The following is a 21,843-nucleotide window of genomic DNA, read 5'->3' on the forward strand; positions in this document are numbered from 1 at the left end:
GTAATTTTGTGGGAATTAGATGTACCAGTAAAAGTATGGTAATAGTACAGAAAATAATAATTGAATTCCAAAAATTGAAAATATCTTGCTGAGTTTTCATGCTAAGATAATTATAACATAATTCAAATAGTTTACAACTTCAAAAAAACATTACAGACACAACATAAACAATTTGTCCATATCTAATCTAATTTTATTTTAACAAGTCAGTCATTTTAGTTTTTATCAGGAATGAAAAAAAATCCATCTAAAACTTGTTAGCTATAAGTTTCAATATTGCTCACCTGATACAGGTTGGTTAATTAAACGCCATACAATTTACTGTTTTATCTGCAGAATTCTGGTTTTAGCACTTTCAGCTTTTTTTCAAATTGAAATTTGCTAGAAATGTTTTTTAAACATAAAAGATTTATAAACATATGATATCAAATTGTTTCAAATTATCCTATAGATAAATAATTTGTTGACACCTCTGTGTCTGGTCTGTATGTAGTTTTGATAGTATTATGCACACTTATGCAAATGACATATTGATATGGCAAGTCTTTAACATGAAAATTATGCAAAAAATCCTAAGTAAATGAACCATATCATACTGAAGGTTCAGGGCCATATAACCTCTATGGAAATCAGATATACCAATGCTTATACAATCATATACCAAATATCATTGACATATCATTAAAACAATGCATCTGCATGTTTTTTGGGCATTTACAGTTGAACCATGGCTAAAGGTTCAGGGCCATATATTCTCTATAGAAATCAGATATGCCAATGAAAATATACCTGTGCATACCAAATATCTTTGACATATATATATCACAAACAATGCATGCATATTTTGTTGAGGCTCAGTTGAACAAAATGGAATTCATCAGCAAATGGCCTTTCAAACAAGTGAAACTGCGAGCTACTGCTCACTGATGATACCCCCGCCGCAAGTGGAATATAAATAGTGTAAAAATATGCAAGTGTTCGGTAAACAGGAAGTTGTCGAGTGATGAATCTGAAAACGCATCACACGGTATAGCTGACTAATATAAATCCTGAAACCAAATTTCAGAAATCCTTGTATTGTAGTTCCTGAGAAAAATGTGACAAAAATTTTCAACTTGGCTATCATGTGTAAAATCATACAAGTGTTCAGTAAACAGGAAGTTGTCAAGTGATCAATCTGAAAACGCATCGCACGGTATAGCTGACTTATATAAACCCTGAAACCAAATTTCAGAAATCCTTGTATTGTAGTTCCTGAGAAAAATGTGACGAAAGTTTTCAACTTGGCTATCATGCGTAAAATCATACAGGTGTTCGGTAAACAGGAAGTTGTCAAGTGATCAATCTGAAAACGCATCGCACGGTATAGCTGACTTAGATAAACCCTGAAACCAAATTTCAGAGATCCTTGTATTGTAGTTCCTGAGAAAAATGTGACGAAAGTTTTCAACTTGGCTATCATGTGTAAAATCATACAAGTTTTCGGTAAACAGGAAGTTGTCAAGTGATCAATCTGAAAACGCATCGCACAGTATAGCTGACTTATATAAACCCTGAAACCAAATTTCAGAAATCCTTGTATTGTAGTTCCTGAGAAAAATGTGACGAAAATTTTCAACTTGGCTATCATGTGTAAAATTATACAAGTGTTTGGTAAACAGGAAGTTGTCAAGTGATCAATCTGAAAACGCATCACACGGTATAGCTGACTTAGATAAACCCTGAAACCAAATTTCAGAAATCCTTGTATTGTAGTTCCTGAGAAAAATGCGACGAAAAATATTCATGGGACGGACGGACTGATGGAAGGACAGACAGAGGTTAAACAGTATACCCCCCTTTTTTAAAGCGGGGGTATAATTATGCATGAAGACAGATCATATAAAATACACATTCTATACTTGTTTCTCAAGTATGTTCGAAACCAAAAATTATCAATTCAAGCATTATTAAAACACCAAAGAAATTTTGAATAATGTTGAAAAAAGAGGGACGAAAGATACCAAAGGGACAGCCAAACTCGTACGTCATAATATCATGTGTAAAATTATACAAGTGTTTGGTAAACAGGAAGTTGTCAAGTGATCAATCTAAAAACGCATCGCACGGTATAGCTGACTTAGATAAACCCTGAAACCAAATTTCATAAATCCTTGTATTGCAGTTCCTGAGAAAAATGAAGATGATTTCATATAGATATAAGAAGATGTGTTATGAGTGCCAATGAGACAATTCACTCTCTCATATAAGTCACCATTTGTAAAAGTAAACCATTATAGGTCAAATTACAGTCTTCAACACAGAGCCTTATAATTCATTTTAAGATTTTGACTGCATTATTTTGTGCATATAAATTTTTCTGCACAAAAATATTTACTTAATTAAACAGACATAAACAGTGTATATCAGCTGTCTGACTATAGAACAAAGTTATGATGTAAGCAACAAAGGAGCCACTTAGTTAGACTAAGGAAAGTGTAATTAACATCTTAAACATACATCTGTGTACACTATAAAACTCTACACATGTTTCTATGTTGTTTAAGAGTCTATAAACACTAGCTAAGAGGTAGAGCTCCAGCTCCAATCTATACTTGATAGAGCTGTTCTTGAAACTGCAAAGTTCAAGGTCAAATAATGATTTTTATAGTGTATGTACTATTTCAGAAAAGCACAGTATAATGAAATAAAATATCCATTGAATTTACAAAGTTAGTGTTTTTCCAGTTTTATTTGCGAGTAAAAAGAAATAAGAAAATCTGGCATGATCAGTGCTGAATGAGACAACTCTTAACCATGTGTTATAACAATTATAGGTTAAAGTACGAAACTTTGACTGAGGCTCATATTTTGTATGAAGCCTGGAAGTACTTCAAGCTCATAACGTTTGTTTTTGAAATTCTTTTTTACTAAAAAGAAAGAAATACAAGTAGCTTAAAAGAATTCAGTTTAGTGCTAAAACTACTATAAACTTCTATCTTGTTTCTTTTTATATTCCTATACATTGCCATGGATTTACTTTCACTATTTACAATTATAATTCACTTCAGCTTTCAGATTTCATCACAAGCCTTACTTCTGTTCTATGTCGAAAACATGTTAATTTTTTATATTATCTTAGTATTCTTTAAAAGGCTAATCAAGGCTGTTTTGTGCCAGTAAGTCATGGTATAACTATTAAAGCATGGCTGTAAAACATTGCTCTCGGGAGATTGGTTAAGACACGATTGTTCCTGTTCATACACAGAATCATAAAAACTTTAATAGTCCCCTATGACCAATATGGTAATATAGGATTCTAATAGATTTGTGTTCATCATCATGTACAATTAAACATAAGTACAGGTATCAATATTGTCATGAAAGAGATCCCAGTTCTTGTACTCATTTAATTTCTTACAGGTGAAATGATTATTTATATATTTACACATGCATAGTCTTAGAAATCATGATATATATAATATACATGTGTGAGCTTTAAAGTATAGAGCCCCTACCTATATACTGTGACTATTATAGTATACTGTGAATTACTTCATTTTTATGATTACAGTACATGTACCAATTTCCATTGATGGAGACAAAGATAGATTTTTGTTGATCTCAGTTGCCAAAATCTGCAAATAATCTTACAGAAAATTTAAAATTCCTTGAACATTTAATTCATGATTCACCAGTATCCACGATATCCACAAAAATTGGTATCTCACAAATAATAGTCAATCCACAGTAATAGTCCCAGATATATACATGCATCTATTTTGGGATTAGATGTTGGTAGCTGATCTTTGATATTCTTGCTAGAATAATCTATTTTTCTATACTCAGCCATTTAGGTCATGACATATAAAATAGAAGATTTTGAATGATTGGCAATGTAACAACTCACAAGAGATCAAATGACACAGAAATTAACAACTATATGTCACTGTACAGTCTTCAAAAATGAGCAACGTCAGCTATAAAAGGCCATCAAATGAAAAATGTAAAACAATTCAAATGCTAACCTCCTAATTTATACACAAAAAATAGAACAAAAAATAAATATATATAGAACAGACACCTTTCTATTGACGAAGACTGAGTGTTGACTTGTAGATGTCCTTTTGGCTTGTGTGTGGTTTTGTTGTTGTCTCATTGGTATTTACCTAATGAACCCTTCATTTCTATTAAAGACAACTAAATATAAATATGCAAGGTCTACAAACATTTAGATAATAAATAATCTATACTTAAAACCCTACCTTAAGGTAGCACAATACAAAGATTTTTTGACTTCCAATCACTAACCTTTGAAATGCTGTAACTTTCTTATGAATGCATAGAAAATAATAAAAGAGGTATATATAGATAGATAAAAGATCAATCTTTTAAATGAATTCAATATTTTTATTATGCAATCATTAATTAATCAATTATTATGCAATTAGTTGCAAAATCTGGGTGAGGTCACTTGAATGAATTTAGCTCTTTCATCTCTTTAACTATACAGAAAATTTTAACGAAATCTTAATCAACACATCATGGGCTTCAAAAGGGTGTCTCAGAATGTCTCTATGGCATTTCATTCTCTCATATATCTCTAATTAGTGTAAACATCCTAACCACATAAAAGAAGATAATGTTTAATTAGGTGTAAAATTTGTTCTATACATTCTATCTGAAATCTGAGACACCCTTTTGTAGATAATGGCCATAGGAACAACATATAATAAAATCAACCCTCTAGGGATACCTATGTAGAAGCTAATTTCATTTGAAAGTGGAAATTTGGTGAAAAATATTTTAGACACAGTTAACCTTATAATTGGTTACATAATTTTTGCATAATATTAACATTGCATTAACTTGAAAGAGTAATCTGTCAGCTGTCCAAAACTACCACTTATATAAATTTCAAAGCACTATTAAGAAAGTTACAGCATTTTAAAACTTGGGAGTTGGAGTTATAAAATCTTTGTATTGTGCTACCTTAAAGCCATAATATAAAATTAAAGATTTTTCCCGTACTTAATATACATCCACCATTGTTACATCTTTAATTATAAGACAGTTAAATTTCCTATTGATTACCAAGAAATTATGATTGATGTTTGAATTTAAAGACAGCGTGACAGCACAGTTCATGTCACGTCTTTTAGTTATAAATTTTCTAAAAATGGTGGACATTTCTGTTTGAAGACATGATACTATGATGTCAAGACACAGATATATTTTTGTTAAATATGAAGGCAAATTACCTGCCTTAAAAGGAGAGATTCCTTTAAATAGTTTGGTTGATATATGATTAGAGTTCATGATATTATGACGTACACATTTTCTTCTAATTCTTTTTGATAAATGGCTTTTCACTCAAGTACTTATCTAGTTAAAAGACGTTTATAAATTAAAATATGGCTTTTGTTGATGCCAGCATTTACAATTGTCAAAACACAAATAAAATTTCCCTATTTTTAAAGCAGCCAGTTTGAACATTGCCTCCTCAGGAGCTATTTGTCTGTCATAGTCCTGAATAAGTACAGATAATGGTGGTTTAAATAACTTGTACATCCATGGATAAAAAATCCATTTGCATTACAATCATTCTGGTTCTATAATAACTATGATCTCTTGGCTGAATGACCCCAAATCTGATGTGGATATGTATTCATACATCTGACACACAAAAACAAGAATACCTCAACATGCTCAACAAGGCTGTGGTGTTCACAATGCGCAAAAAATAGGCAAACGACGCCAAATCAAAGAGAGCAATGACAAACACTCCTGCAAGTACATGTATGACATCTTTCAGACAAACTGTCACAGAGATTGTGATTTCAAGACTGTAAGTTCCCCTACAATTTGATGCAAAACTGGAGCTCTATTTGTTGCGACTATTATAACTTATAAACATGAAATGTGGTTGCTATTTTTAATAGCCGAACGTAACACAATCCAAAACTACTAGTAGCTTTAAAATAAACAATTATTTTTAGTAACCGTGACCTTGACCTTTGACACCAAATTCAATAGGCTGCTTCAAATTTACCTTCCTTATAATTTCCATCTGATAATATCAACTTTCCATCCAATCTAGCAAGGGAAACTCATGCTGCTATCTGGAAAACATTTTCCCAATATTTTTTAATTACAGTTACAGGGACTTTGACAATTACATTGACCCCAAATCAATATCCATTCGAGCAAGCAGGCGAAACTCAAATTACCATCAGAAAACCATTTCTCAAAATCTTTTCTATTTCTATTAACATTGACCTAAAAATCAACATTTTGCCTATTTTCCTATTCATTTTACATTTTCAAATGCATCAATTGATGCAAGCAAGAAAACTAAAGTAACCATCCTGAAAGTATTTTTTATTTCTTTTTATTTGAGCAGCACTGACCTAAAACTTTCATTGTTGACCCCAAATATTATTAACTTTCTTCACATTCCCTATATCTTCCAACTATTAAGCAAGGGCAACTCAAGTTATTATCAAAAACAGTTTTTTCATTTGTTTTTCTATTTCTAGAAACACTCAGACGGTCATGAGTCCTCATGACTCATGACCTTGACTTTTGAACTATTGACTCCAAAATCAATGGACTTCCCCCTTCCTTCTAAAATCAATCTGTTTTTATTAAGTTTCATCTAAACAAAGCAAGGGATACTCAAGTTTTATTCTATTTTCCAGATATCATTTCTTTTGGCAGAAAAGCAAATAAAAAAAATTCCAGTGAAAAAGACAAAAATTCCAAATGGTAAAGCAGTCTGTCCAATCTAATCTATTGGTATACCAGTTCATGTATCTCTTTCAGTTTGAAACAACTGCTTTTTCAGATAATAAACAAATCAATTATTTAGGTATTGTAGACATATTTGAAGCCAAAATTTGACCTACTTTCGTGGACTTTTCAAAAGACATTGATCTTCATGTCTGATATCATTTTAACCAGAGCTATTTATAGTAACATATAATTGTAAAATTTCATTAGGCTTAAGTTATTGATTGTCTATAAAGTATTGATATACTGCAAATGTCATAAAGGTGTATATTTACATTATATAATATCAACTAACATTGACAAGATTAAAATTATTTCAGCTTTGTGACAAATTAAAGCCTTCCACATACATGTATATGATATAGTATGTTATAAGAGTGAGGAGATGATGTGTGCTTATATCAAAATATTTCCATGAGCAACAAGAATATGTGTCTATTTCAGGGACACCATGACTTTTTCATACTATCACATATCCATGTGAAATCTTAGTCAAATCTGTAATTTTGGCCTCACAAAAACTGTAATTTTGGCCTCACAAAAACTGTAATTTTGGCCTCACAAAAACTTTAATTTTGGCCTCACAAAAACTGTTATTTTGGCCTCTGAAACAAAAACTTTAATTTTGGCTTCACATTTCAAATTGTTTATTTCATAAATGATCATGTGTAGTAAATTTAATTTCATTAAAAAAAAATACAACAGGAGAAAGAAACCAGAAAGATCAAGATTAAGGCTAAGCTGCCAAAAAACAGTTCAGCAAGAGTGCTTTTCTTCAGATGGATAAAATACAACATGGATATTGGAAAAAAGTAATTACTCAAAAGTTTACAGAAATCAGCATTCACAGCTGCTATTCATTAACAACAATAAAGATAAGCATTTTCTGTGCATTGTCACAAAATGTTAAACTCTTGAATTTAAGTAAGGGGCAATAACTCTGTGCCACTGACATTTACATATGTAACTACACATGATATTTGATTTGCAACACTAACAGCCTAATGATACCATTTAGGTAGAATCTCAGAAAAACTCAGGCAACACTTCTTAATGTTTTTTTATGATTAAAAGAGCATACACATGGTCATCATGCAGATATTTAAGAAAGCAACTCAGCTATAATAATTTATATACTGATATATTATAAAAAAAAAGTCTGCAAAGCCAACAACATAATGACACCTAAGGCAGTAATTCTGCTTAATTTCAAGATAAATGAGTCAGAAACACTTTAAGCAGACTTATAATTGAGAATGGAAATGGGGAATGTGTCAAACAGACAACAACCTGACCATAGAACAGACAACAGCAGAAGGTCAACAATAGGTCTTCAATGCAGCCAGAAACTCCCACACCAGGAGTCGTCCTTCAGCTTATATCAAGGGTAATATCACTGCTCATTACTTTGATATCAGGGTCAATAACTCCGTAACTATGACAACAGCTGATACCAAAAGGAAACTTATGGTGATTATAGATAAAACTATATACCCCCTCCCCCTTCCAACCTTTAGGGAAAACTTGAAAAAAAATATATTCCGATATAATAATATTGACAGGTCAAATAACTCTTCAAAAGTATCAAGGGCAATAACTCTCCTATATAGACTAGCCTTTTCCATACACAAACAATTCCTCTGGTCTGTAATTCATTCAACTTTGTGATACTAAGGGCAATAACTCTTCTATACAGACTTACCTTTTCCATACACATATAATTCCTCCAGTGTGTAATTCATTAACTTTGTGATAATAAGGGCAATAACTCTCCTATATAGACTCACCTTATCCATACACATATAATTCCTCCAGTCGATAATTCATTAACCACACAACTGAGATCAATAATCATCACATAAGATTTGTCACATAGACATTTCTCTCATTAATCCATATATAATAATGGCAATAAATTACCAATAACCGTGTCCTTAAAGTTCACTGCGGCTTATGGTTAAACCTTTTTTTTCTGTACCACTACTCGCAATAGTGGTATATTAATATTGATAGGTTTCAGGTTACTGCATGTGGCTAAAAATGTGTTAACATGCTTAAATAAGTATTAGAAAGTCTAGCCTTGTCTAATTATAAACAAAGTTACAAATAATGCAACAGCACTTTTTCTGATTGTTCCTAAATTGTGTAACTTAAAACCACTCCATTGATCAAATAATTTGTTAGTGTTGCTGTGTTACTTAAATATTAGATATATAGTCCAATTTAAAAGCTTTGATACCTTGTCAATTAAAACCTTCCAATATTCGGAAGCAAGGCTGGAATTAATCTCTGTCAATCTTTGCACACCAATTTCTTTCCAATTACGTTGAGTTTTTCGTTCCTCGTAAATTTTGATTACGTCTGGAGTCTTCAATAGTTTTCTCAGATCACCCCACGGAATGTGATTACCTGCAATGAGAGAAGATAATATGATGCTCAATTAAAGGTACGAAAGTATTGAGTTATGCTCCATCAAAGAATTCCACAGCATCATACGACTGACTATGTGTTACGTAATCATAAGTAATTGATCATCATGTTTATTTTATGACAACTTAATTTATTATCCGATTTTTTAATGACAACAGACAAACTATAAAATATAACTTGATTTTTATCCAAATATTATATGAACAAACAAAAGCATGTCTCTGATACATTAATACATTCGATATTCACTATGATAAAGCAATTCAACCTAGTAATGTGCAGCAGATAAGATCAAAATAGTTCACATATATAAATAAGACCACACGCATAATTAAACTTTCCAAAAATATTTCACCAGATTAAATATAGTATACAATTTAGAGATCATTGATTATAAATACAGATCTCAATTGTTTTATCGTACATTTATAAACATACATGAACAGTGCGCTATTATCATCACCTTTTTCAAATACAGCCAGGTTTTTTTTATATATATATACATGTAGCATTGATAAATACCAAAATAAATAAAAAAGGTATGTGAAATATTCATGAAGTAATATTTCCAGGTGCAAGTATTCTACATTGGTGTTGTAGTTTTCGGATGGCATTTGTTTGATTATCAGGTGTAAATTTCACCATGTGCAAATCCTCGTTAGCACCTGTTTCCACCAATTATTACTGGGAAATAGATTATTGAATTATATACAATCAGTGCAACTGAAGTTTGATCTAGATAATAAAGACACTTTATCAGTTTAGGTATAGTTTATTTTAATACAATAAATTTTCAACTCCTCAAAGCTTATCAAAATGACTGACACAATAATCAGAGCTGCCTGTATTGTATGAGAATTTGTATTGTGTCTAGATAAAATGAGGTTTAGATCTATAAATAGATGTCAATGAGACAGCAACCCAATTATACAATTTGTCTTTTCTAAAACTTCAGTCAGTTTAGGACTATATTGTTTGAAAGTTGTCACTATAACAGACAAATATGACAGAGTTGTCTCCCGAGTTGTCTCATTGGAATTTATTAAATATCATGTATTCTTTTAATTTTTTAGGACTAGAGATTATTTACTATTTTTTATATTTTGGTACCTCATTTAATATTCTCGTTTTTTTGTTTTTATCATTTGGTTCATTTTTCTCTATTCTATAATTTCCCCCCTCCCACCCCCATTATTTTCTGTTCTGTTTTTGAACCCTGTTTACACTCTCATAGATCTGACAAAATTTGTCAAATTAAAAATGTTCACCACGAAGGATGACTTCTTATCAAATTAACTTATATGAAATCAAATTCAAAGAAAATTCTACATTATGGAAGAAACAATTTGAAAATATCTGTTTCTCATGCTGTCAACTTTTTTTCAAGTTATTTTTTTTTATGTTTTATAAAAGATGCAAGTTTGAATTTTGTTTTATCGAACATATAAACATCCTGTGGAATTTGGGCATACAAATTTAGACATTTGTTTATCACAGGTGGAATATATATTAATAAACTGGCTTGCCAAGTTCAACTTAGTTGGGGTTAAAAAAAAGTCAAATGTATTGGTCAGAAGTATAAGTTGGCACATAAATCATGTAACTTTTGGCTTGATTATAATTTTCTGTTTTATAATGAATTGGGCATGTGTAGCCGATATTGTGTTCAAATTTAAATGACCCTTGTTGAATTAGGCAAGAATTTGTTAACCCACTAATTAGCTTTTAATGAAAAATTGCAAATGTTATCATCAAAGAAGCAAACATTCCTCGATCATTTTAACTTGGAATTTTTCTAGTTAAATTTAGAAAAAAAAGATAATAAAATATGTATAACTGTAGTGTATAAACCTTAGATGTGACTGATACTAGATACAAGATGAAGGTGATTTTTTAAATATCAAATAATTAGTTTATTTAGATAAATTGCTGAAATAACACTAAGTATCAATAAGAAAAAATTAAGTGGACTCCCAATTCCTAGGTAAAACCTTCCTACTTCACTGTTCACAACTTGAAAACTCTATGAAATAAATTAGGAATATTTCCATGGTTCATAGATAATGGCCCTCTCCCTTTTCTGCTTGCATATAACATAAAGGGACATAACTCAAGAAACATTTAAGTAACACTGCCTCAATTCTTACTTGATCTTTAAGTTTTGTCAGGTAATAAGCAATGTGTATAAATTTCATAGCATTTGTTTAATGAAGACTAAAGTGAGAGAATGGAAACTAAAGATTCATTTCTATTTATAAAGAAGGCATAAAACTCTAGAAAGATAAAAGTGATGCTGACCAAATTAAATCTTAATCTGTTTTTTTTTGGTTACAGGCATTGCGTAAGTTTCTTAACATTTGGTTGAGGAAAACTAAAGTAAGACATATGTTAAAGAAAGAATACCAATTTCAGGACATATTGTGAGCCAGACAGACAAGGGTAAGCTTATTGCCCCTGCCATACAACAGGGGCATAAAAATGTTCATAAACATTGCTGTTGCTGGATCTTGAATCAATATAAGCAAAATTTAAAAGCTTGAAGTTGGCATGGCCTTATTATATAGACTTCTAAGCAGACACACGTCAATTTGATAAGGTTGAAGATTCTGCTATAGAGATTATGTTTAATCTGTTACATTCAATACAATATAATGAACAGAAATGTCACATTGTAATGTAAAGACATTATATCTCCCATGAGACGGTGGAATCATTAAGCCAGATTTGTCAAATAAATGGGAATTATGTTCCATAAATAAATCACCTTTAAAAGTGCACATAAACAATACAGCTTAATAAGGTCATGGTCATATTTAAGTCAATAATCTGCCTACTCCTGCAGAGAGTGGGTACAAATATAACATATATAATCTCAACCTTGAATTCAGAGATAAAACAGCCACATTGTGTAATCCATGATGATTGTTGCTCTTAAGTTGTAATTATACAATCTATCTTTTATCACCACCCTCCTGTTACATTTCTAATTGACTTTCTATTCCTGTCATAATTGAGACAATTTTGTGTAATCACATTAATCAGGAACAATGGCGACCTGACAGAAATGAGCAACAATCATAATTACGCAAAATAAATCACATTTCACACCTGCTGCTGTGATTTACAAAACTGCTCCTATAAATATTTTGCACTTCAGCACAGATTACAGTGACAGATCCAGAAATTTTCATAAGAGGGGCCCTCACTCCAGCCATGCTTCATTGATTCCTTATATATCTATCCAATTTAGTTCAACGAAAGGGGTGGGGGGGACCTGAACCCCCCTCTTAATTAGCCTCTAAATAAAGGGATGTGTGAGGGTTAGTCAATAAGATAGCAAAATATCAACAATTGAAGGTGCAGTTCATTCACGAAATGTTGGCTTACTTTAAGTTTGGTGGCAATTTATGGCCATTCATAAAATTGAAAATGGAAATGGGGAATGTGTCAAAGGGACAACAACCCGACCAAATAAAAAAACACAACAGCAGAAGGTCACCAACAGGTCTTCAATGTAATGAGAAATTCCCACACCCCGAGGCGTCCTTCAGCTGGCCCCTAAACAAATATATACTAGTTCAGTGATAATGAATGCCATACTAATTTCCAAATTGTACACAAGAAACTAAAATTAAAATAATACAAGACTAACAAAGGCCAGAGGCTCTTGACTTGGGACAGGCGCAAAAATGCGGCGGGGTTAAACATGTTTGTGAGATCTCAACCCTCCCCCTATACCTCTAACCAATGTAGAAAAGTAAACGCATAACAATACGCACATTAAAATTCAGTTCAAGAGAAGTCCGAGTCTGATGTCAGAAGATGTTTTCTTTCTGTGACTGTGTTTTTCCTAGAAGAAGGTTTATCTAAGAGTAAACTGAATTTTAAAAATGTATGTGTGGTTAGGGGACCAAATCAATATAGGATTACACCACTATGCATGAAACCTGACATAAATGTGCACTTTAAAAATTTGGAAGCAATAAAGAAAAATAGCCTGTAAATCAGCTCCCAGTATGACAGCCTCATCAAACAATAGTGTTGTTATGATTTATTATGACAATGCATTGAATTGATATTTACTGAAAGTGCAAACACACATATACTCCTGTGGTTACATTATATTATCCACCCCCTCTGACAGTATTATGGCATATTTATCAGTTACTTCATGGTTTTCATTGGCAATATTTACAGATATATTCTGACACAAAAGAGGTTTTGTAATTGTCTTGTCACCCTGAAACACCAATTTTATTACAATGTATGATGATACAATGTATGAATTTTTGCAAATGAACTTGATGTTATGACATAGGTTATGATTTTTTACTTTAATTTGTTTGCTATAGATTTCATTTAACATTGTTTTTCAAAAAGTATTGTTGGCATTTATGATTGGGTTTTTACAAACCATGTTGAAAACAAGAATGTGTCCCCCCAGTACAAGGATGCTCCACTTGCACTATCATTTTCTATGTTCATTGCATGATTGGACCGTGAAATTGGGGTCAGAACTCTAATTTGACATTAAAATTAAAAGATCATATGATAAGGAACATATATACGAAGTTTCAGGTTGATTGGACTTCAACTTCATCAAAAATTACCTGGACTAAACTGACCAGACGAACGAACGAAAGACAAACAGACGTACGAACGGATGAACAGACCCACAGACCAGAAAACATTATGATCCTCTGATTTAGGTGGGGCATAAAAAACATCATTGTCTAAAGTATAAATTTATAAATTTGTTCTTAAGGTTTTCTATTCTCTAGATGACAACATGAAAAATATATGTTTTTACCAATCAATTTGGTTGAAATATATAGAAAATATTATACATTTGTACTTGTATCTAATCATCAAACTGATTCACAACAAAAATATAACTTGATTAAAATGTGACAATTTTAGTTCCATTGGTATAAAACTGATTAAATTCCAACCTGAAGAGACCTCACAATAACTTATGAAGAAAGAAATGTAGAAATGAAATATTCAGCCAAAGACTGTTTGTGATGAAATCTTATTGAATAACTCTGTACCTATTGTTTTATTTTCTAAAGGGAGTCAACAGAATGTGTAAGTTGCCATGAGTGACTGAATGTGATACATGTATTAGAACATCTTTTTCACACCACGCAGTTCTGAAGCTTCATAACAGACAACATATATGCTGTTTTGAATATTGGATCATTTTCGTGAAAACCAATTCATCAGCTAAATAAACTTGGGAAACAGAAGATGGAATGTGTTTATTTAAAAAGTGACGTCCATCTAAAATAAACACCAGATAATCAAACAATTTCTAAGAAAATATTTTTCAATCAACCTGTTATGTACCTCCTAAAGTAGAATATCTTGCTAGGTCTACCTTCTAATATAGAGCATCCAACTTTTATGTCACAAATATATATACAATGTATATAATATATATATATTATCCTGCCACACATCATATATATTGTCCTTTCAGGCTTTCTTTTGTTAAAAAATCTACAATATCCTTACATTATGAAAACATACATCTGAAAAAGAAAGTCAGATGGACATGAATGGGAGGTAAATGTATGTACTGGTATATATAAATAAATAGGAAAATTAAGAATCATAAACTTTGGAATCTTTGCAGGTATAAATGTCAGGGATATTCTACTTTAGGAGGTACCAAACAGCTTGATTTAAAATTGAACTTGAAATGGATTTAATTCACTTATCTCCTGTGACTGTCTATAAATAAAGTAACAGTTACTAGTATAGATTTCACAAATGAGACAAAAATCCAACCACAAAGGACATGCAGTGGTCAGCAGACAATTTTCAATATAATTCAACCTTTTAAAGCTGCCCCAAGTCTTAAAAGTTGGTATAATTTTACAGAGACTAACAGAAAACATTTCCTTTCATATCAAATTCTCCAAATACGAAAAAAAAATAAAAATAAGGATATATATGTGACATAACACAATGTTAGTGAGGTTCCTATCCTGGGACAATCATACATGTGGCCTTCAGCTGTTTTCTACTTTGGTTTGGTAGTTGTCTATTTGACACATTCCCCATGCAGGGGCACATCCAGCCAATTTCAAAAAGGGGCTTGCAACCAAGGATAAAGTGAAGGAGAGAGGGAGGGGTTCCAACCATATGTCCCCTATTCAACCCCTGGAAACCCCTTGGATAGATCTGTCACTACCATTTCCATACTCAATTTTATGTAAAAAGAATTGCTCATGCTGAATTTGACAATAACATTAAATGCATGCATCACATCTAAATTTACAAAATGCTTACACAGCAACATTTGTAAACATGTATTTTTTTATATGAAGTCATGTAAAAATAATATTTAACATTGATGTTAAGTAACCTTGTCAGTTCATTACACTGTTCATGTCATAACAACTTTTAAAACCTTCATGTTCTTTCCTATTGGTTTATTGTTAACATCTTTATATCTACTGAGAACCAGATTTTGCCCTCAAGGTGGAATGAGTGTCTTCCATCATCTAGGATTGTTTAAAACAGAACAAAATAGATCTAGATTTTTGATTAATTAAGTCAGCAAATTTAGATGCAGGAAAATTTTCTTTGTTAATTAATTAATGATAATAACTGAACAAGTTTATCAAATGTGATATTAAGAATAGATCCTGATATTTTCACACAAACACTGTAGAATTTGTTTTGCCAGAAATCCATTTTTTTTAAAACTTTGCAAATTAAGGGGAGGTAAATCTGAAAATGTATAATTAAGAACAGAATTACATGTATCAGGAAATTTTTCTATTTTTATGTGATCATGGCATGGTGATAGCAGGAAAATATTTACCCCATTTTTTCTTTTATTATTCTTCAAGCACTATCTTCCCATTTTTGAATTCAAAATTGTATCATTTAGTATACATTTGAACCTTCAGAGGTTCTATTCACTTTACATGCTTTATGATGCTTTTTTTTGCTTAACTGTTGTTTTTTTGGTTGAGTCGATGTCTCTTTGACACATGCCCTGTTTCCCTTCTCTGTACTATTACAAAATTGTACAGGAAAATATCCAAATAATGTCATTGGAAACTAATTCAACAAACTTAATATCCAGTTTTAGTATTTACATCTCACCAAAATATAACAAAAAGTATTCACATTTCAAAGCATAATTCAACAAATTCTAATCATTATAAATGAAAATTACAAAGCAAATGTTACAATTATTTCTGGAATTAAGTCTTTTAATAGGAATTAATTTCCACTGATTTTTCTCTTAACAAAAGAGTCTGTATTAATTAAGATGAAAAATGTATTTCAGAAATTCCATAGTTTACATAGTAGTTCAATAGCAAAAACATGTTATTAATTACTCCAATATTTACATAACACTATAAACTGAATCTTGTGCACTACACTTTAAAACAATAACGTAAAAAAATTGAATATACTTTATCAATACATGTTTGAACAATCCTTTGGTGCAGCTGCAATGTCATCTAATTGGGAAATTTTTGGCAATGATCCATTTTGAAGAATATTCCAAGAAAATATCGTTGGAATTGCCAGATAAATTTTCTTACTTAAAAAATGTATAAAAATGTACACAGATATTATGACAACAATACAATTAAAAGAAAAAAGCTGTAACTGTTAAAAACGTTAAACCCATTTTTTATTCAAACATTTTCCTTCACATCCTTTTTTTACTGTAAAGGATGCAGTACATGCATATATATAAACAATATGCATTGAATGTTTAATAGGATTTTTCTCAATATCTTAAAAATTAAAAGTCATAAATGACAAAATCGCAATAATAAATGCACACAATAATTTCTAAATTTACAGAAATTAGATTTTAGGTTTTTATATCTATGAAAGTATTTTTAAAAATGGTCCCACTTGACTTAAATAACTGCAAACTGAAAATAGCTAAATGTTTACAAACGCATTCCTCAAATATGTGAGACTGTTTATAATTATTTCATGTCTTTTGCTAAGCAGCAGAACTATTAAGAATAAATATTTAACAAGAAAATATCTAGTAGAAAAATTTTCTTTCACTTTTTTATATATAAACTTAGGTTATGAAAAAATACTTCATCATTTTGAGAGCTCTAGATTGTAATATAAATATTTACAAAACTTAAAATGCTGGATACATATATTTTAAGGGGAAAAAAAAGAAATGTGCATAAAAGAAATAAATGAAATGAGTCCATGATGCCCCCAGTTGGTATATAATGTAATAATTAATTAGAGGGGCATAACTCTAGAATTTCAAAAGTGACACCACCAAAATTTGAATTCTTAAATCTAAGTTTCATGCTGATAAGCATTGTGTAGATAAGTTTCATTACATTTTCATGTTGAGGTAAACTAATGTTAGAGAACAGAAACCAATTTCTGGATGTAAGTACAGACTACAGACAGACAAGGGTAAACCTTATAATTAATGCCTCCTCCGCTATGGGTATTGAAACAAAAAGAGATCATGGAGATAGTAACAAATTGTTTTAAATTATAATTACTTAGAACATAGACATATATATAATAAAGACTTATGCACAATAATTAAATAATGGGGGACAGTAAAAGTGAAACCACCCAAATTTGAACTTGATCATAGTTTTGTCTTTTATTAGTATTTTGTATAAGTTTCATAACATTTGGTAGCTCGACAAACTTAAGCAAGAGAACAGAATCGAAAAAATTCAGCAAGTTTTCCATTTGTAAAATAGGATCATACAGTAACTCGATCTAGAATGGTAAAAATGTGCCACCAAAATTCAAACTTGATCTGTGTTTCGTGGTACTATTAAAGGGACACTAGCTGCCAAATTCATGTTCACCGATTTGACTCATATTCTGATATTTTATTTACAACCAATGTAAAAACATTTTTTCAAACTATCAAAAGTATATAATAAACAATTTATAGGACATGGTCTCAATAAGATGTAGCTTTGTTTTGTATGAATTTTAGCCAAGACGCCATCTTATTAACTATCGAGTTGACCATCTATGACCATATAAGCGAAGTAAACATAAACATAGATATAAATAGATTAAGCAACTCGTGCAATTGTATTTTTATAGGTATGTTAAATTTATATTGTAAATTAAACATTTATGATTATCGTTGTTTTTACCTTTATAAGAATGATTTTGTGTGGATCGAATCAGTTAAATAAATTATTTACCTACTTTCACTTTCAATGTTGACATTCCACGGACAATGCATGCGTTATTCTATCTCTTTCGACAGGGTTAAATTGGAGTTCACATGAATACGGATTTAATGAGGTTGAATTATTCACTTGCAAGTGAATAAGCCATTATCAATGTTTATATATAGCTTAATTTGACAAAATTGAACCATTTTAGCTGATAAAAGCAAATTATTACTTCACTATTTCACTTTCATTGATGGTTGATCAAAAACAATCATACTTTTGATTTTTTATATATCTCGTAGCTAGTGCCCCTTTAAAGCATCCTAATAAAGTTTCCTAACATTTAGTTGATGCAATTTTATGATAAGAGATGGAAAGAAAAATTCAGTAATTTTCTGTTGGTAAAGGCGCATAACTCTAAAACAGTAACCACCAAAATTTAACCTTGACCTGTTTTTTTTGTGGTAACATACATTGTGTAAAAGTTTTTTCACATTTGCATGTGGCAAACTTAAGTTAAAGAACGGAAACAAATTCAGAGGCGGGTTTAGAGCCCCCCCCTTCCCTTTTTGGAAAAATTTGGTTGGATTGCTGAAGCATGACCAGAGCAGACCCCTTTGAGGCACTTATGAAATTTCTGGATTTGCCACTGTAATTTCAGGACCTACAGACAGACAAGAGTAAAACTTATTATGCTCCTTTTGCTGCAGCAGGAGCATAAATAAGCAAAATTAGTAAAAACGAAATGAAGATCAGGAAATTTATGCTATACATGTGTATATAGAGACAGAGGAATTCAGTCTAGTTAAAACAGAGCCATAATCCTCATTTATAGAGTACATATAAGAAGCCAAGAAAGGCCTGAGAGTAAGAGGGTATAGGAATGCCTTGTAAAGTCAGGCATCAAATGGTCATTTTCGGCTACCATATTGTGAAATTAGTTAAAATCAGAAAGTGTACATTTTATCTTCATCATGTTCATGCACCAAAAGTTACTGTTAATGTCTTTATGCGAGAATCTTGACTGTTATACCTTTAAACCTTTATCTTCCAATCCAATGGCTTTTACTGACCCCTCATCTTAAGATTGTCGCAAATGCAATTTCTCATGGCATAATAATATATTTATATGGGGACCAATTAAAGGCAATTATAGTAGAAAAATCAATCAGAAAAATTTTAAACAACAAAAATCAATCTACTAATGAACTCAAAATTGTTAACTTTTATTTTCTTACTTTTTTATTTTCCAGCATTTGTGTAGAAATCACTTTCTTTCTTTTGGTCTAGTTTTCCAAGGGACTTTGAGTAAAATGTATATTGATCAGTCTGGTATATCATGTATATATGAATGAGCACAAATAACAATTTCATTTTATTTATTCTTTGACATTCATGAAAAAAAAATGTTACCTGATGATCATGATGATAGCATTTCTTTGTTAACATTGAAAACAATGTAACGAATTATATGATGTCACATCTAAAATCCCTAACAACAGAACCAACATTGGAAACGTTACGGTTTCTTTTTGAACATTAAAACATGTTAGAATGAAAAAAAAAAATTGATACAGACTTAATCCCCTTTCACAGGTAATGCCTGCCTTCATTGATAACTCAACGTTTATTACCTATTTACCTTCTTACCTTTCGACACAAAAACCTAAACAGGAAATGGTAACTTCTATTTTTTTTTACTGACTTTTCTGATATCAATTTCGCGTTTTCTTACTTTTTCTCTGTCAGGATCAATTTTGTAAACAAAAATGTCAACTGAATTTTTTTGAGTTAGACATTTTCAAAAAGCGGTAGATTTTAAATTTTAATGAAAGGGACAGAAGAGGTTCTGAAAAGTGGGAGATTTTGACTCCCACCGGCACCAGAACAATCGCATACATATCATCGTGTAATGTGTTTTCGTACTAATAACAATTTTCACTGCTTACGGTTTTTACTGTTGAGTTTTTATTTAGGTGTTTACTCAGATTTAAAAAGCATGTCCTGTAGATTGATTTTAGATATCTAGTTTTTTTGTCAATGATTTCTACGATTTTTTACTGTTTCAGATTACTTTGCGATTTTTGTATGTCAAAAAAACGGCGTCATATGTTTTCGTATGAAATAAAAACTGGATCAGTACACGGACAGAAAATGACTACAAAATCCGGAAATAATTTTTTTCTAAAGTCGTGGTTCAGGTGATCGGTTGAATCATAAAAAAAATTATTAAATACTTTTCAGTACTAAAAATTACTAGTAAATAGTGTAAGGTTGGTGTTTCGTGTGATGAAATTTTTAGATTTTGATTAATTTCAGATTGGCACCTGGTTTGTACAAAATACATTATTTTTTCTAAAATAAAATGCAGTTTTCAAAATTTATGATTAAATATAAAAAGTTAAGACTGTTTTCATCTTCATGTATCAAGGATGTATAAAAAAAAATTGTCAATGAAGTTTTGAATAGTTAGATTTTGAACAAAAATTTTATATAAGAACCCTGCTAATTTTAACTCGATGGTTTGTAATTAAAACGGCCAAAAAAACACATGACAGTCATATGTCTTGAAGATCCGGTGTCTGACTTGCAAAAAACATATCTGGACTTTATTTTAACCCTTCAGAAATTTTTTTCCACAACTATTCTAGTGATGCGTATTTTTGACATTAAATAAAAATGGCTAAATAGGTCAGTTTTATTTAATTTGTTCTAACGTCTTTAAAAAAGCGACATTGAATATGTTTTAAATAGAATAGAATAGAATAGAATAGAATAGAATAGAATAGAATAGAATAGAATAGAATATTTTTATTTCCCAAATTACAGGGCCCATAAAGGGCATAAAATCAGATACAATTGATTTACATAATTAGTAACAACAGCAATAATAGAGGCATATACATATATAATTGGAATATAAGCATTATATCAAGTTGTAGTGGTGTTGCTGTTCTAAATATAGAAACAGAAAAACATGCCACAATGTACGCGTATGCAGTCGAAACCGACGAAACGTGGTTGATACGAAAACATATGACATACGAAAACATATGACACGACGATACATGCATGGAATGTGTAGAGTGCGAGAGTGAAAGGGGGCAAATGTAAAAAAATATTCACGTGAATGTGTTTTAGGGCGAACCGACCTGAATTCAACCTGGGAACAGTATATTTAACATACATGTATATGTTCCTGATTCAACAATTAACAAGTTTATTTGTCTTACATGAAGTACATTTACCCCCATTTCGACCCTCCTAAATCAGCTTTTCTTGTCAATAATTTCTTCTGCAGCTTTTTTCGAAATACGTTAGGATCTTTAAATTTACCTGTCGTAAGAAACAACTATGTCTATGATATCGAGTGTTTCTTCCGTCTCTTGTATATTTCATGTAATTCAAACGTTTGTGAAATGTTGCTATAACAAAAACATAAATATCACGCAGATTATTGACGGTCGGTTTGGAA

The 21,843-nt window shown here is 31.0% G+C and overlaps 1 protein-coding gene across 3 annotated transcripts in view; it reads right to left on the reverse strand.

Moving 5' to 3' along the window:
- Window positions 1-21,843, reverse strand: part of LOC134691181 (cAMP-dependent protein kinase inhibitor alpha-like) — a 45,313-nt gene extending 23,470 nt beyond the window's left edge. Inside the window, exons 1-2 of one of the 3 annotated variants that reach the window (XM_063551504.1) lie at window positions 21,722-21,843; window positions 9,011-9,180 (exon numbers count right to left, since the gene is read on the reverse strand). In XM_063551504.1, coding sequence (XP_063407574.1) covers window positions 9,011-9,180; window positions 21,722-21,767 — 216 coding nt within the window. In that variant the 5' untranslated portion in view covers window positions 21,768-21,843. Of the gene's footprint in view, window positions 1-8,558; window positions 8,935-9,007; window positions 9,181-21,704 lie in introns of those variants that run through there. The other 2 variants (XR_010102102.1, XM_063551505.1) reach the window with 2 other exon arrangements.

This window comes from Mytilus trossulus, chromosome 11 (assembly GCF_036588685.1).
Source record: "Mytilus trossulus isolate FHL-02 chromosome 11, PNRI_Mtr1.1.1.hap1, whole genome shotgun sequence".
In the NCBI taxonomy this organism is placed as follows: Eukaryota; Metazoa; Mollusca; class Bivalvia; order Mytilida; family Mytilidae; genus Mytilus; species Mytilus trossulus.